At 37.9% G+C, this 15,592-nt stretch overlaps 1 protein-coding gene and 1 non-coding gene across 5 annotated transcripts in view; both read right to left on the minus strand.

The window, feature by feature from the left end:
• ANXA7 (annexin A7) overlaps positions 1–15,592 on the minus strand; it is a 32,582-nt gene that overhangs the window by 15,222 nt on the left and 1,768 nt on the right. The window contains exons 2-9 of one of the 4 annotated variants that reach the window (XM_077895028.1): positions 13,023–13,128; positions 8,417–8,471; positions 6,475–6,679; positions 5,824–5,934; positions 5,007–5,071; positions 4,529–4,594; positions 486–588; positions 177–271 (exon numbers count right to left, since the gene is read on the minus strand). In XM_077895028.1, the coding sequence (XP_077751154.1) occupies positions 177–271; positions 486–588; positions 4,529–4,594; positions 5,007–5,071; positions 5,824–5,934; positions 6,475–6,679; positions 8,417–8,470 (699 nt within the window). In that variant the 5' untranslated portion in view covers position 8,471; positions 13,023–13,128. The remainder of the gene's footprint in view (positions 1–176; positions 272–485; positions 589–4,528; positions 4,595–5,006; positions 5,072–5,823; positions 5,935–6,474; positions 6,680–8,416; positions 8,472–13,022; positions 13,129–15,592) is intronic. The other 3 variants (XM_077895032.1, XM_077895029.1, XM_077895030.1) reach the window with 3 other exon arrangements.
• Positions 14,872–14,976, minus strand: LOC144313162 (U6 spliceosomal RNA). Its single transcript, XR_013378890.1, has one exon. It is a non-coding gene; the product is annotated as a U6 spliceosomal RNA (small nuclear RNA).

Consider the following 15,592-nt stretch of genomic DNA (forward strand, 5'->3'; position numbering starts at 1 on the left):
AATTAGAAAGGCTTTTAAGAGAGATAAATAGTGAACACACCACTCTGGGAGTCTCTGAAATCTAGCTGTCTCTACTTTATACCACTAGCACTAATAAAAAGATAGTATCCAATCCGACAAAAATGAAGAGTCTACAGGCCACTGTTTGTGGCCAGAAAAGAAAAAAATATATATACCTTGCCATACATGGTCTTAAAAGCTGCTTTAATTTTTTGCCTCTGATCATTGGAACGGTTGGCCACAACGTCCACAATTGCCTGTTCATCTGTCCCTGGAAGAACCATACATGTTTAATTAAGTAAAGATGAATTCTGTACTGGGTATTCCTTGAGGACATCTCTTAGATGTTTATAAGGTGCCTGGTGACAGATTAAATTGAGGTATGTGCACAGGCACATAAATTTGATTTATAATATTAAGCCTATTTTTACTTTAGATTCAACCACTCAAACTTATAAATAAGATTAAAAACCTGTTTTCCTTACCAAAACCTTTCATTGCTTTCCGAAGAATTTCTGCATCTCTCATGGCATCAAAGTTGGCAGCTGGTCGGATCGTTCCTTGGGTTCCCTGAGTCATTGCGGCAGGCTGAAACAAGAGGCATAAAATCCATGTCAGTTGTTATGCTAATTATTTCATAATATAAAACTATATCAAATCATGTTGTACACCTAAAACTAATACAATGTTACATGCCACTTATACTTCAATAAAATGGGGGGGGGGGGGTTGAAAAAACATTCAACTTCCTTAATAAAAGAAATACAAATTAAAAAATGTCAGGATTCTCTCCTGACAAGACAACTTAAGACCTCCTAAGACATCACTTAGGCAAAGAGGCCATGTTTAAGTTTTAGGACAAAGGATTTGAACATTTTATTATGAAGGCTCATTCTGGAACAGGCAAGAAAGACCTATCCTCTTCCTACCAAAAGACAGCTAAACACCAAACTTTCAGGAGACAAGAAAGACAAGCTTGTGAAATTAGTTACAATCTCCCTAGGTCTTGATTTCCTTCTTGGTATGAGGAAAAAAAAGAGATTGATCACTGGATAGTAGTGAGATGAGCAGCAGTGTTTGATTTAAAGACAATAACACGATAAGAATTTTAGTTAGGTAGACCTTGAGCTGCCCAATAAGGTTTCAAATAAGCAATATAATTTTGGCAATATCTCTCCATTTCCTCTACAGGCCCTCATTATCAAACATGAAATAACTCATTTTGTAATAAGAAAAGACACAAAACGAAACAATGGTTGGAGACTTTGAGAGGTAGAATATTCTTCACTGATTACACAGGAAATAAACCAGAAAGCAAAACAGGGACTATATTTTGAAAATATAAATCTACGGGGAAATTTAAAAATCACTATAATGAATGCCATGGCAATAATTTTTCCAGAGAGAATCATCAATGGATGCTAAAATTAGCAAGTACAACTATGATGAGAACCAAGATACTTGCATAGTTTGTAACATTATGGTGGAAAACCTGGCAGACCCAAGTGATCGAAACCAATCATTGCCAATAACAGAGTAAGTCAACGATAAAAGCCTCCTGATATGGGGATTCAAGATAATTTCTGTGGTATTCCTCCCAAAACCTGACTTTAATCATGAGGAACTATCATCAGACAAACCCAAGCCAAGGAATCTCCACAAAATAACTGGTAGTACTCTAAAAGTGTCAAGGTCATGAACGACAAAAACTGAAGCACTGTATCCTATTAAAGGAAACTTAAGAGGTGGGCCTGGCTGGCTCAGTCAGTAGAGCATGTTACTCTTGATCTTAGGGTCATGAGTTCAAGGGGCACATGGGGCAAAGAAATTACTAAAAATATAATAATATAAAAATTTTTTAAGAAAAGGAAACTTAGGAAACATGACAATAAATGCAATATTTCATCCTAGATTTGATCCTGCACCAGAAAAGGAGGGCATTATTGGGATAACTGGTAAATTTGAATAAGGTCTATAGGTTGGGTTATAGTATTACACCAATGTTATTTCCTGATTTTGATCATATTGTGTTTGTGTAAGAAGTTAATATTGGAGGATCTGGGTAAAGAGTATACAGAATTCTAATGTACAGTTTTTATAACTTTTTTGTAAGTCAAATTATTTCAAAATTTAAAGAATTTAAAAATTCACAGCTAGGAAACAAATAGTTTTCTTAAACTATTCAAATCAGGGCTTAAGAGAGATGGGATGAAATGAGAGGATATCCCACCACAGTTTTTTAAAACTGAATTTTAATAATATATTTCATTTAACCCATTATCTCTGAAATATCACTTAAAGATACATTCAACACCATTCCAAAATATAAATGACTCAACTGCTTTTTAGGCAACTGAAACTGCATTTAAAGTTATACTCATTGAATACAACAATATGCCAGCAACTGCAGACACAAAGTAAATTGGGAAAAAGGGACCAGACCGTCTTTCAGCAAAGATTTTTAGGGTCAATAATTTCTCTCTTACCTATTCTCTCACACCAACAATTTCTTCTAACGACTGTTCTACACTATGAAGTTTCTAAGCCAGCAATACAAGCAGAGAACCAACACATATTTGTATGGTGGTTTTAAGAAAAAACTGAAATCATTCTCAACTGCAAATATTCAAGTATAATTTTTTCTTCAATATAAGTCTTTATAGGAGACTTATGGTATCAAGAAACTAAGAAAGTTTCCTTTGAAGTAACCACCTTTACTAAAATCCTAAGTAGAGCAAAAACCTTTGCTATACACTGGACTAGACAGCAACAGAAACTAACCCTTACATGTACTATTTGAGGATTCTCATTTTCTGTTATCCTCTTCTTTCTTAAAAAACAAACTGGGGTGGGAGAGGCCTGGGTAGCGCAGTCAGTTAGGCATCCGACTCTTGGTTTCAGCTCAGGTCACGATCTCAGGGGTTGTAAGATGGAGCATAGAGTCTGCTTGAGTTTCTCTCTCCCTTTTCTCTGCCCCTTCCCCTTACCAGAGGGGATCTCTCTCAAATAAGTGGGGTGCCTGGGTGGAACATCAGTTAAGCATCCAACTCTTGGTTTGGCTCAGATTGTGATCTCATGGTCATGAGACTCCCCATTCAGCAGGGAGTCTGCCTAAGACTCTGCCACTCCCTAGTGTATGCTCATGTGTACCTGTGTTCTCTCGAAAATAAATATTTTAAATCAATCAAAAAAAAAATCACTCCATTTTTCATCTGTAGGGAAAAATGGATGTTTCATTCTACGTTGAAAGTCTACATTTGAAGTGAATCTTCATCAAAAATACTATCCTCCAGGCATTATACTGGATTAAAAGAAATGAAGGTCTATGTTCTACAGGTCAAAACCAGGGAAAATTTCTCAGCACAGCAAAGCCCACACTATCTGCCACCAAAAGTTCTACCCTTTGACATTTATTTGATGTCAATCTTCCTGCTGAAAAACAAAATTGGATCAATTAGGAGAGGTCACCTGGCCCATCTGCCCAACCAAGACAGAAATTTTCATCTTCCTAAACACACACACACACACACACCCTCTACCAGAGGACTTTCAGTGATAGGGAACTCTCTCCTCACAAGATAGCCTGTTCCAATTCCATGTAAAAGATCTTCCAAAATCTACCACTCTGTTAACTTCCACCTACTGGTTTTAGTTTTATCTTAAATGGGTAATTGTTACAGATGAGTTGCATGCGTAGGTGTTTCATTTTTAGTGTTTTATGCTTGAAAATCTTTTATATTCAGTCATAAAATGTCTATAAAACTATGTGCATGCTTAAGCCAAAATAAAATTGTCATTCATTTTTAAGATAGCTACAGATTTATAATATGATTAAAAATCAACTTCAATAATAAGAAGAGGATTGAAAGGAATTCCCTATGTGCTTTGGAGGAATATCATTTTCAGTATCAGCAAAGCAGCATTATGTAACAGCAAGACCTTTGGTCTGGAAGTCAGGTGAACTAGATCTAGTCTTAGCTATGTCTTTCACTAGTTGTGTGGCCCTAGACAAATTTCTTAGTATCTATGGAGCTCAAATTCCTCAAGTCAAGAAAGTAAGCCACAAAATAGCTAGCATGTTTCTCTTCCAACACTGTAATCCTTCTCCTACCCCAGCTTTAAAAAAGCTTGAAAATGCTAGATCTTTATGAATAAACAGTTTGGAAGTAAATAAGAAAAATCAAGATAAAGACAAGCATAAAAGTACACTGTGTTCCTAGTAACTTGCATAGGATATAAAAGGATTAACAAGGCAATGAAAAATTAAGATTAAATTAAGGGGCTATACAGCTATAGACCAAACATTTGATATACAGGAGACCTTCTAGGGCTACTGAGAAATCAATTCAACAAACATTAGTTGGCTACCGTGGTTAAAGCTTCGCCCAGCACTATAGGTACATAAAGATAAAACAGACACAGTTGAGCCCTCAAAGAAGTTGTGAGAGACAAACACAAGGAATCAGAAAGTAGTGAAGGCACATATAGGGGACTTAGTAATTAGTGAACATTAGAAAACCTTACTCACTTCACTGTTAAAATCCAAAGAAACAGGAGAGAAAACAGGATAGGAAGGAAAGGATTCTGTATTGATCTGAAAAAAGAGTAGAAGGTTACAAAAGGGGAAATGAAACTGCACTTTCTCAAACACTGCCAGAAATACCAATTACTCAAGTCACCCAGGTTCATAGTTTTAACTGTTAGTGAGGGAAGAAGAAAAGGAAAACCAATGTTAAGAACCCAAGTGAATCTCTAGGAGAAAGTTATGGGTATCATCACCTGTGAGAAGGGACCTACGCTTATTAAAGTCATCAGGACACCACTTAAAGCCAATGGTCCAAAGAGAGCATTGAGTTGTACCAGAAGCAAAGATCAGAAACTTAAGTGACTGTAACAGACCATCTCCTCTGCTTCATGGAAATCTCTTATGTTGGCCAAGGAGTGGTGCCCTTCTTTGGCAGTATCCAATTCAATTAGATGAAATATAAAAATGGGAGCAGAAATACCTGACTTGGGTAAGGAACTTGTCCTCCAGGATACTGAGATGGCATCTGTCCTCCAGGAAAGCCACCTACACGTTAAAAACACACACACACACACACACACAAACATACAGTAAACAGGTCTGATAGGTTTTAATTTTTCAAAATAGCATTGACTATTATGAATATGAAAACATGAGAACATTCATGCCTTGTTAATTCACTAGGATAAACTTTTTCTTTTTCACTAGGATAAACTTTTAATATTATATATAATTCGCTAAATCTGAAACCAACTTCGGTCATAAGAACCTTTTAAAATATTCCATGTTCTACACAATTTAACAAATAACACCTTTTTATTTTTTATTTATTTATTTATTTTTAATTTTTATTTATTTATGATGGTCACACAGAGAGAGAGAGAGGCAGAGACACAGGAAGAGGGAGAAGCAGGCTCCATGCACTGGGAGCCCGATATGGGATTCGATCCCGGGTCTCCAGGATCGCGCCCTGGGCCAAAGGCAGGCACCAAACCGCTGCGCCACCCAGGGATCCCCACCTTTTTATTTTTAAACACTTGAACCAAACTAAATTCTGATTCCATCTGGAAAGGATGTCAGGACATTTTAGGAGTGGTATGGGAGCGAGCAGAGAAGCTCCTAAAGGTTTTGCTTTTTTGGCTTCAGAACAGATTTTTTGTAATTGAAAAAGTGGGCCCTTATTTCCATCTGTACAAGTTTATTGAAGGCTAATCCAGATGTAAACTAAGTTCTCTCAATGGCAATTGAAAAATTTAAAATAGCATGCTATTATTTTTCTCTGGACAGCTGATACCTACCAGGTAGTGGGACCTGTGTTGGGCCACCGCCGTAAGACTGTGAGGGTGGTTGTGGATAGCCAGAAAAGGCTGCTCCACCTGGTGGGGCTCCAAATCCTTGGCCTGGAGGAACTAGAAAAAAGAATAAATATAGTGACAGTTCTTGTATGAAGAGTAAACTTTAGGAAAATATCTATCTACTAAGAACAGTGTAAAAAAAATATGCTATTGATGCTGTAACAGCAGTCTCTGGTTTAAATTCAACTTATTAATTCCTTCTCCATTACAAAATAATTTTTACTTCATTCACATAACTTATAATACAAAATTGCTAAGCTTTTTTACCTCTGGACAAACCTGTCCTAAAGATCACAATCATGGTAACTGAAATATCAATTCTTAAGATTACAAATAATCAAGCAAACTGTTATATATTGGTCTGTTATTACCACGATTTATTCTTTTTCACAACAGAATTTTTGAGACTGTTCCTAGCTTTTATGCTTCCTATGTCTATCTTGCCAGCTAGGTTCTTAATGTCTTTGGTAGAGAGTAGGTTAAGAGCATCTCTGACCTCATTCAAAACAAGCAAGAATGAGAAGGATAAAAAAGAAAAGGAAAAAGTGGTACAGCAATCCCAAATCATCACTAATTCCACAATACATCACTCACCTCCAGGATAGGATGGAGCGCCCCCTGGTGGTGGGGCACCAGGATAACCTCCTGGGGCTGGATAGCCTCCGGGGGCTGGATAGCCACCAGCTCCAGGGTAGCCACTACTTGGGGCTGGTGGGTAGGTACCTCCTCCCATTGAAGGAAAGCCACTAGGATAAGGATACTGACCCGGAGGGGGGAAAGAGGACTCCTGACCTGCAGGCTAAAAAATGAGAAAATTTTTCAAATGAATGTGATCATAGAGAAATATGACCCACCTAAAAAAAGAACCAAACTGAGATTACTCTTAAGTAATCTTAAGTCTAGATTTTCTTTTACATAATAAAAATCCCATTAAAAGTCCTGGTGTCTTATACTAGTTTACCAGTATACTAGTTTGTCAGAACTCAGTTAAATTTAATTCTACCTGTGTGAGGCAGGAGGGGTCTGTTTCTCTCTTTGGGAGTAAGAACCATACTCTCTACAAACCTCAAGGCTTCAGGAAAAATTAACAAAGCTTATTCGTTCCTTATTTTTCTAGCATCTGGAAATATGAGAAAAAATTATCTCTCTACCCTAAAGAGAATTCACGGCTCTCTTGCAACACACCAGAACCTGTTGCATAATAGGGGGGAAAAAAAAAAGGTGACCTGAGTCATACATGGGTGTGACATTTTGGAGCCCAGTTCAAACTAGACAATGTCTAAGAGTTGCAGAGATTGTTACATGTTCACTAAACTCTCACCTGGCCATAAAGCTAGACTACTTTTCGCAGATCTCCCCTACAGTTATGTAGGACCATACGACTGAATACTGGAGAATGAACAGCAACAGAAGTGATGTACACCACTTACACCACTTCCTTCCTTCCCTAAAAACCTCCTTCCTCTCTTCCTCTTTTCCTTCATCTGCCACTGGAAGCAGAAAATACAAGGAAGGACTCCAAGGCACTAGAGGATAGTAGAGCCAATATGTGGAAGGAGCCCGAGAATCCAAAAGACTACATGGAACAAAGCCTCCTTGATTCCCCCCTCCTCCTGCCTTCCCACCACTGACTTCTAAAAACAAGAAATGAGGTTTTTATTGTGCCAAGTCACTTTGATGTTGGGGTTGTTTGTTTCAAAAATTAGCCAAGACCGACTGAAATGGTAGCCAGAGTCCAGTTCAGTATATAAGGGCCTGGGAATATTCATAATTCTCATCATTCCTATGATCAATTCAAGAGAGCTATATATTAATTTTACATAAGGACACACACATTATCATTAATCTGCATAGGCCTCTCTTTGTCTTCTCCCAGAGTTAGAAAGAAGGTATACACACTTATAAGTATAAAATTGAAAGGCATAATTCTCACTTAAATGTCTCAGCTATAAGTTTAGTCCTCATAGTACAGGTATCAATAAGGCAGAACTCAGTAGCACATTGTAAAATGAACTTCGAATAGTAAAAGTCTTAGAACCACAAACCCAGGGATCTTTAATCCACTGCAATTTGTTATCTCTGGGTCAAGCCCTTCTTAATTATTTTAAACCTTCTAACACAAAGGTTAAAAAACAGTGACTCATGGGATGGATTTAGCTTACATATGTTTTATTGGCTCATACAACATTTAACATTTTAAAAAATTTCCCAATTCAAAAAGTTGGAGCAATTTCACATCAAATCCACATATCTGGCTTTACTTAATGGAATATCTAGCAACATGGAGTCTGCCTGCCAGTATGCCTATGTGAGGCTAAAGTTGAGTAACTGTCAACTATCCATAAACTAGGCAAGCACCCTCTCATTCCTCCATAACACCTGCCTTAATACACTTATTCTTCTACTCAGTACCTCTGGGTAATTGAGTTTATGACCCTTGCTCTAACATACCTGTAAGATCTCTCATGGGCTAGTCCTATACAACACCTGTTCCAAGTACACAAGCTATTTTACTCTTATAAGTGGCAATACTCACAGGATATCCAGGGAAAGGTGGGTAGCCTGTTGGGGGATAGCCTGGGTATGACATTCTGTAACAATAAAAAAATGTCCTCTGTAATTTTTTATGAGAGTTAAGTCCTTTGAAGATATATATTGTCATGGGGTTTTACACAAAAGAGATCTTCAAAAGAGTCTGTTAAGCATTCAACATGTGGATATTAGAGGTATCAGCAAAGTTTATAAAATGCTTCTTCATTTTACCATTCATACCAATGGAATCAGTATAACACAGTAAATGTTCCGACTTCATTCTCTTCATACCATATAATTTTTGTCATACCTGAACACTATTAGTACTATTATTTTATGGAATATTTACGGAGTATCTTTTAAGCCAATTAATTTTTCACTTAAATCTATTTTATGCCTGCTTTGTATTACTTCCATTAATGCAAAATTTACGATAGTTCCTTGCCACAAAGAAAAGGTAACACTAAAATATATTTAAAAAATAAAATGAATATGTAAATATTAAAATAAAGGCTTTCCAGGTGCCACAGATATCTCATTATTTGATGTAACATTAAATGGCTAACAGTTAACATTCTGTAGTTACATATACCTTTTTATTAATTTTTGATTGTTTCATTAAGTTTCAAACTTAATCAAAAGTAAATAGTATAAGAAACCCCACAGACTCAACACTCAGCTGCAGTAATTATTAATTCATGGCCAATTTTGTTTTTTCAATACTCTCACTCATTTCCTACCACTCCACTGGATTATTCTGAAGCAAATCCCAGACATCCTACCATTTTAACCTATACATACTTCAGTATATATCCCTGCAAACATAACTTCTTTTAATAAACAGGGCTTAAAAATAATTAACAGGTTTTTTCTTTTTAAGATTTATTTATTTATTCATGAGAGACACAGAGAGAGATAGAGGCAGAGACATAGGCAGAGGAGAAGCAGGCTCCCTGTAAGGAGCCTGATATGGGACAGGATCCCAGACCCTGGGGTCACGCCCTGAGCCGAAGGCAGACACTTAACTGCTAAGCCACCCAGGTGTCCCTAACAGGGCTCTTTTTAAAATAAAACCATAATATCATCAATGTGTCAGTGTCCTAATTCCTAATTATCTTTTAAATATTTTTATTGTTTATTTTGTACTTGTTTACTTGTTATGGAAAATTCACAGATTTTAGAACAGTGATAGATTGAAATACACGGCGTTCCTGAAATTCAACTGTTTTAACATACGAATTTCTTGTGGTTCAACCTGATATAATGAATGTTCACATGAACTTCATGTTTAGTTTCAACAATTATCACGTCATAATTAATTCTATTTCATTTGTATCCTAACCACTACCCTTCCATAGGTCTTTTAAGATTTTTGAGAGAGAGAAGCCAGTGTGTGCTTGAGCAGGGGGAGGGACAGACGGAGAGGGAGAAGGACAAGCAGACTCCTTGCTGAGTGCAGAGCCCAAAGTGGGTTTCAATCATCCCAGGGTTCTGAGACTGTGACCAGAGCCAAAGTCATTTAATCAACTGAGCCACCTTGCGCCCCCTTCCCTAGATCATTTTAAAACAAATTCCCAGACATCATATCCCTTAACTCATAAGTATGTCAATATACCATGTGTAAAAAGAAGACTCTTTCAAACCATGGTCATTTACCAATATTGTACCTTAAAAACTTAGTAATTTTCTAATATTAAATATCCAGTCAGTGTTCAAATTTACCCAAATGTCTCAAAATAATTTTTACAGTTTGGCTGTTCAAGTTGGTATACAAATAAGGTCCATATATTCTAGACAGTTGGTATGTCTCTTAAATCTCTGTATAAGCCTCACTTATTTTTTTCTGTGTAGCTTTTTTTTTTAATTTTTATTTATTTACTTATGATAGTCACGGAAAGAGAGAGAGGCAGAGACACAGGCAGAGGGAGAAGCAGGCTCCATGCACTGGGAGCCTGATATGGGATTCGATCCTGGATCTCCAGGATCGTGCCCTGGGCCAAAGGCAGGCGCCAAACCTCTGCGCCACCCAGGGATCCCTTTTTCTGTGTAGCTTAAAGGAACCAGACAGTTTCTCCTGAAATCTCCTCAACCTGCATTTTGCCAATTGAATCTCCATGATAATCTTGAACAGTTATTTACTATAAATTTGTAGTCAGATCTAGAAGCTTGATCAGGGCCCCTGGATGGCTCAGTTGGTTAAGCATCTGACTCTTGATTTCTTTTTTTTTTTTTTTTAAAGATTTTATTTATTTATTCATGAGAGACAGAGAGAGAGGCCAAGACACAGGGAGAGGGAGAAGCAGGCCCCATGCAGGGAGCCTGACATGGGACTCAATCCTGGGTCTCCAGGATCACACCCTGGGCTGAAGGCAGTGCTAAACCGCTGAGCCAGCGGGGCTGCCCTGACTCTTGATTTCAACTCAGGTCATGATCTCAGGGCTGCGAGATCAAGCTCTGCATTGGGCATGGAGCCTGGTTAAGATTCTCTATTAAAAAAAAAAAGAAGAAAGAAAGAAAGAAAGAGGAAGGAGAAAGAGAAGGACAGAATCAACTCAAAGTTATTTTCTTCAATAGGTGCTCATTTGTTTTTGGATATGCAAATAACCTGAACATCTGATGTGAAAAAATTATTATATCTTTAAATAATAGTATTGATTTTTGTAAAGCATCTGATCTTTTAGAGATACACACTGAATAGATAGATAAAATTCTATAATGTCTGAGAATCACTTGAAAATAACATGAAAGGGTTGGGCTGGAGTACAGATGAAACTAGATCATCATGAGTTGATTATTTATGCTGGGTGACAAGTACGTGGGTATTCAATACACTCTTCTTGTCCACACTTGCATATTAAAATTTTTCCATAATAAAGTTTGTTGTTTTTCTTTTTAAAGACAGCTCATACCAACCACAAGAGACTCTTTAATCACAGGAAACAAACTGAGGGTCCTGGAGGGGAGGGGAGGGGATTAACTGGGTGATGAACATTAAGGAGGGCGCATGATGTAATGGGCACTGGGTGTTATATAAGACTGATGAATCACTGACCTCTATCTCTGAAACCAATAATACATTACATTAACTGAATTTTTAAAAAATTTTAAAAGGCAACTCATGTAAAACAAATGCAGCCAGGGTGAACCAAAACCCCACAAATATATGCATACATATATGTATGGGTAAATACCTTTTGCATTTGAAGAAAACACTACTAGCCTAAAACAAATGCAAATAAACAATAGAGAGGCAAAAACAAACATTCAAAACAATACCCTTTCATTGCCTGACCATATCTAAAAAACTATTGGTGATCAGATGCAATATACCTGGCAAATACATCTATATAAAGTCAAATAATCATTTATTTAGCATCTACCATAAAAACACTGTACTAAGATTGCAGAGTAACAGAATTCTCAAAAGTTTAAACTAAGTTTTATTTAAAGATTTTTATTTATTCATGAGACACACAGAGACAGAGCAAGAAGCAGGCTCTCTGCAGGGAGCCTGATGCAGGACTCTATCCCAGGACCCATGACCTGAGCCCAAGGCAGACGCTCAACCACTAAGCCACCTAGGAGCCCCTAAACTAAGTTTTAAAAGGTGTTGGAGGGGATCCCTGGGTGGCCCAGTGGTTTGGCGCCTGTCTTCGGCCCAGGGCGTAGCCCCGGAGTCCCAGGATTGAGTCTCACGTCGGGCTCCCTGCATGGAGCCTGCTTCTCCCTCTGCCTGTGTCTCTGCCTCTCTCTCTCTCTCTCTCTCTGTCTCTCATGAATAAATAAAATCTTTAAAAAAATAAAAGGTGTTGGATACATTGGCAGGAAAGTTGAACATCCATGTGTGCAAGGCAAAAGGTGGGAATATAATTATAAGATGGACAATCATCAAAACAGAATGAGGAGTATATTAAGAGAGAAGTCAGCTAGGAGGCCTTCAGTATGTGTGGAATTAAATACTCATCTTTTCCCAACAGATCACTCTTAATATCCCATATCTAACCAAGAAACTCTTAACTATAGAGAATTGATGGTTACAGAAGGGTGGGAAGGTGGGGAGGGTTTAACAGGTGATTGGTATTGAAGACAGCACTTGTGATGAGCACAGGGTGTTCTGATGAATCACTAAATTCTACACCCGAAACTAATATTGTACTGCGTTGACTAGGATTTAAAAAGAAACCTGGAAAAAATTCTGTACCTGTTACTAGTACCACTACTTAAATTACCTATTACTGAGTATATTAATTAACCTAATGTTTTTCTTTTCCTTTGAAATGCCTCTCCCACTCTTCCTGTAGTTTCTATTCTCATGGCCATATCCTTAGATCATGTTTTTATCACTTGATGTCTATTTTACTAAAATTACTTTTCTATTTACGTCCTCCCATGTACTCTCACACTTATAATTTTCCTAAAATGCTCCTCTTTCAGCATATCCCTCTTCAGGTCAGAACTCAAGGATTACTGCTGGAGTGTCAAATGAAAATTCATAGGCCTGACATTCAGGTCACCTTAGTACTAGCTCTAATTTACTTATGCACTTTATCTCTTAACAATACCTAACCTCCAATGTGAAATCTCTACCACCTGACCCATTCCCAGCATACCTTTGCTTCAGCCACTGTTATTAACTGACTTGGGCCTCATGCCTGGGCTCACCTCTCCTGACTTATCCAGCTCAAATCTTCTCGCTTCCTTCTTTGAACAATGTACCTGATAAAACAGTACTTCAACTTTAATGTATATGCAAATCAATTGGGAATCTTGTTAAATATGCATACTCTGGGGGCACCTGGGTGGCTCAGTGGTTGAGTGTCTGCCTTTGGCTCAGGTCATGGTCTCAGGGTCCTGGAATTGAGTCCATGAGGAGCCTGCTTCTCCCTCTGCCTATGTCTCTGCCTCTCTGTGTCTCTCATGAATAAAGTCTAAAAAAACAATGCATACTCTGCTTCAGTAGTTCTGAAATGGGGTATGAGATTCTGTATTTCTAACTAGGCTTCCAGGTGATGCTGATGCTGGTCTATTAATCATATTTTGGTATACCAGAATATTTTGGTTGTTTCTGAATCTACCATCTAATTTGCTAAATTTTTCCATGTGTTTTGGCTCTTCTCCCCATTACGGCTAATAAATGATATGTATTTTCTTTTATATCAAGACCCCAAACAAATCCAATTCAACATAACAGAACCCTATTATGTAATAAGTACTGTCCTAGGTGCTGATAGAAAGGTTGGGGAGGAAAGTATCCTATCTTTTGAGTACACAGTATAGGAAAATGAGATAATAAAGTTAAGTTATAGGGGGAACCTGGATGGCTCAGTGGGTTAAGCATCCAACTCTTGGCTTCAGCTCATGTCATGATCTCAGGGTTGTGGGATTAAGCCCAGTGTAAGGGCTCATGCTCAGCATGTAGTCTGCTTGAGATTCTTAACCTCTCCCTCACTTCTCTGTACCCCTCCCTTTCCCTCTGCACCCCTCCTCCAGCTCATGCATGCTGGATTTTAAGGTAAATAAGTGGGCAGCCCCAGTGGCTCAGAGGTTTAGCGCCGCCTTCAGCCCAGGGTGTGATCCTGGAGACCGGGGATCAGGGATCGAGTCCCATGTCGGGCTCCCTGCATGGGGCCTGCTTCTCCCTCTGCTTGTGTCTCTGCCTCTCTCTCTCTCTCCCTGCATCTCTCATGAATAAATAAATAAAATCTTAAAAAAAAAAAAAAAAGCTAAATAAGTAAAATCTTAAAAATTTATTGTAGTGTCTCTTATAAGCACAAGATAGAAGCTAAAAACACTAAATTGAGAATGAATGGGCATATATTGGGTCAATATTGGGTCAAAATTATAAGTTAATAGGAAAGATAGTAAGAAAATTGATCCAGTCAGTTCTAAATCATTTGGAATTCAAACGCTCAGATGTGAAAATAGGAAGAGGCTAAATCAGTTTTTCCTTTCTTCTCTAAGAATGTTTGGTATAGGGATCCCTGGGTGGCGCAGCGGTTTGGCGCCTGCCTTTGGCCCAGGGCGCGATCCTGGAGACCCGGGATCGAATCCCACGTCGGGCTCCCGGTGCATGGAGCCTGCTTCTCCCTCTGCCTGTGTCTCTGCCTCTCTCTCTCTGTGACTATCATGAATAAATAAATAAAATCTTAAAAAAAAAAAAAAAAAAAAAAAAAAAGGAATGTTTGGTATAAGGAATAAAAGGACAACAGCATCTTAGAACAATCAGATGGACCAACGGCAAAAGAGGTCAGTGTCAAAAGAAAGGGGAAAAAAAATCTGATAATTTTGAGAAAAATTTTAAAGGCAACTAGTTAACAGTACCAAAGACTACATTTAAATTTCTAAATCTCAGGAATTGTTCCAGTGACAAAGTCCTATTTCTACATTCTTTAACTACTATATTAAATCTTACCCCTAAAGGCCTAGAGAAATTATGTCAACAAGTTTCAAAACACAATAAAAATGAAGTAAAGACTATCTGCATATAAGAAAACTTGTGCAGGGGCCATGCTAATCTTTTCTGTATCATTCCAATGTTAGTATATGTGCTGCTGAAGCAAGCACTGCATATAAGAAAACTTAAAGCAAATTTAAGAAGGTGAATTTGGGTACATTCTGAAGAATGTAATTATAAAAGTCCTAGAATCCAATTTCATTTCCAGGGAATGTACCTTATTTGCACAAATGTAAAATTACACATGTACAAGGCTCTTCACTACAGCACTATTTGTAATAGAAGACATTAAAAACAATCTAAAAGTCCATCAAGGGGCACCTGCGTGGCTCAGGCGGTTAAGTGGCTGCCTTCTGCTCAAATCATGATCTCAAAGTCCTGGGATTGAGCTCCAAGATGGAGCTCTGCTTCATGTTCCTTGTTCAGCGGGGAGTCTGCTTCTCTCTCGAGCCCTCCACCCTATCCCTGGCTCATGCTCACTCGCTCTAATAAAATCTTTAGAATAAATAAAAGTCCATCAATAAAGTACAGGTAGAATGGATTCCGGACAATGAAGTGTTACATAGCTATTAAAAACGAGCAGCTTTTGGGGTACCTAGCTGGCTCAGTTGGTAGAGCATGTGATTCTTGACCTCATGGTCCTTGACTTCAAGCCACATGTTGGGCGTAGATTACTTAATAAAAAATAAAATTCAGTTTTTTAAAATCCATATGAAACCATCTCTA

Source organism: Canis aureus, chromosome 4 (assembly GCF_053574225.1).
Source record: "Canis aureus isolate CA01 chromosome 4, VMU_Caureus_v.1.0, whole genome shotgun sequence".
In the NCBI taxonomy this organism is placed as follows: Eukaryota; Metazoa; Chordata; class Mammalia; order Carnivora; family Canidae; genus Canis; species Canis aureus.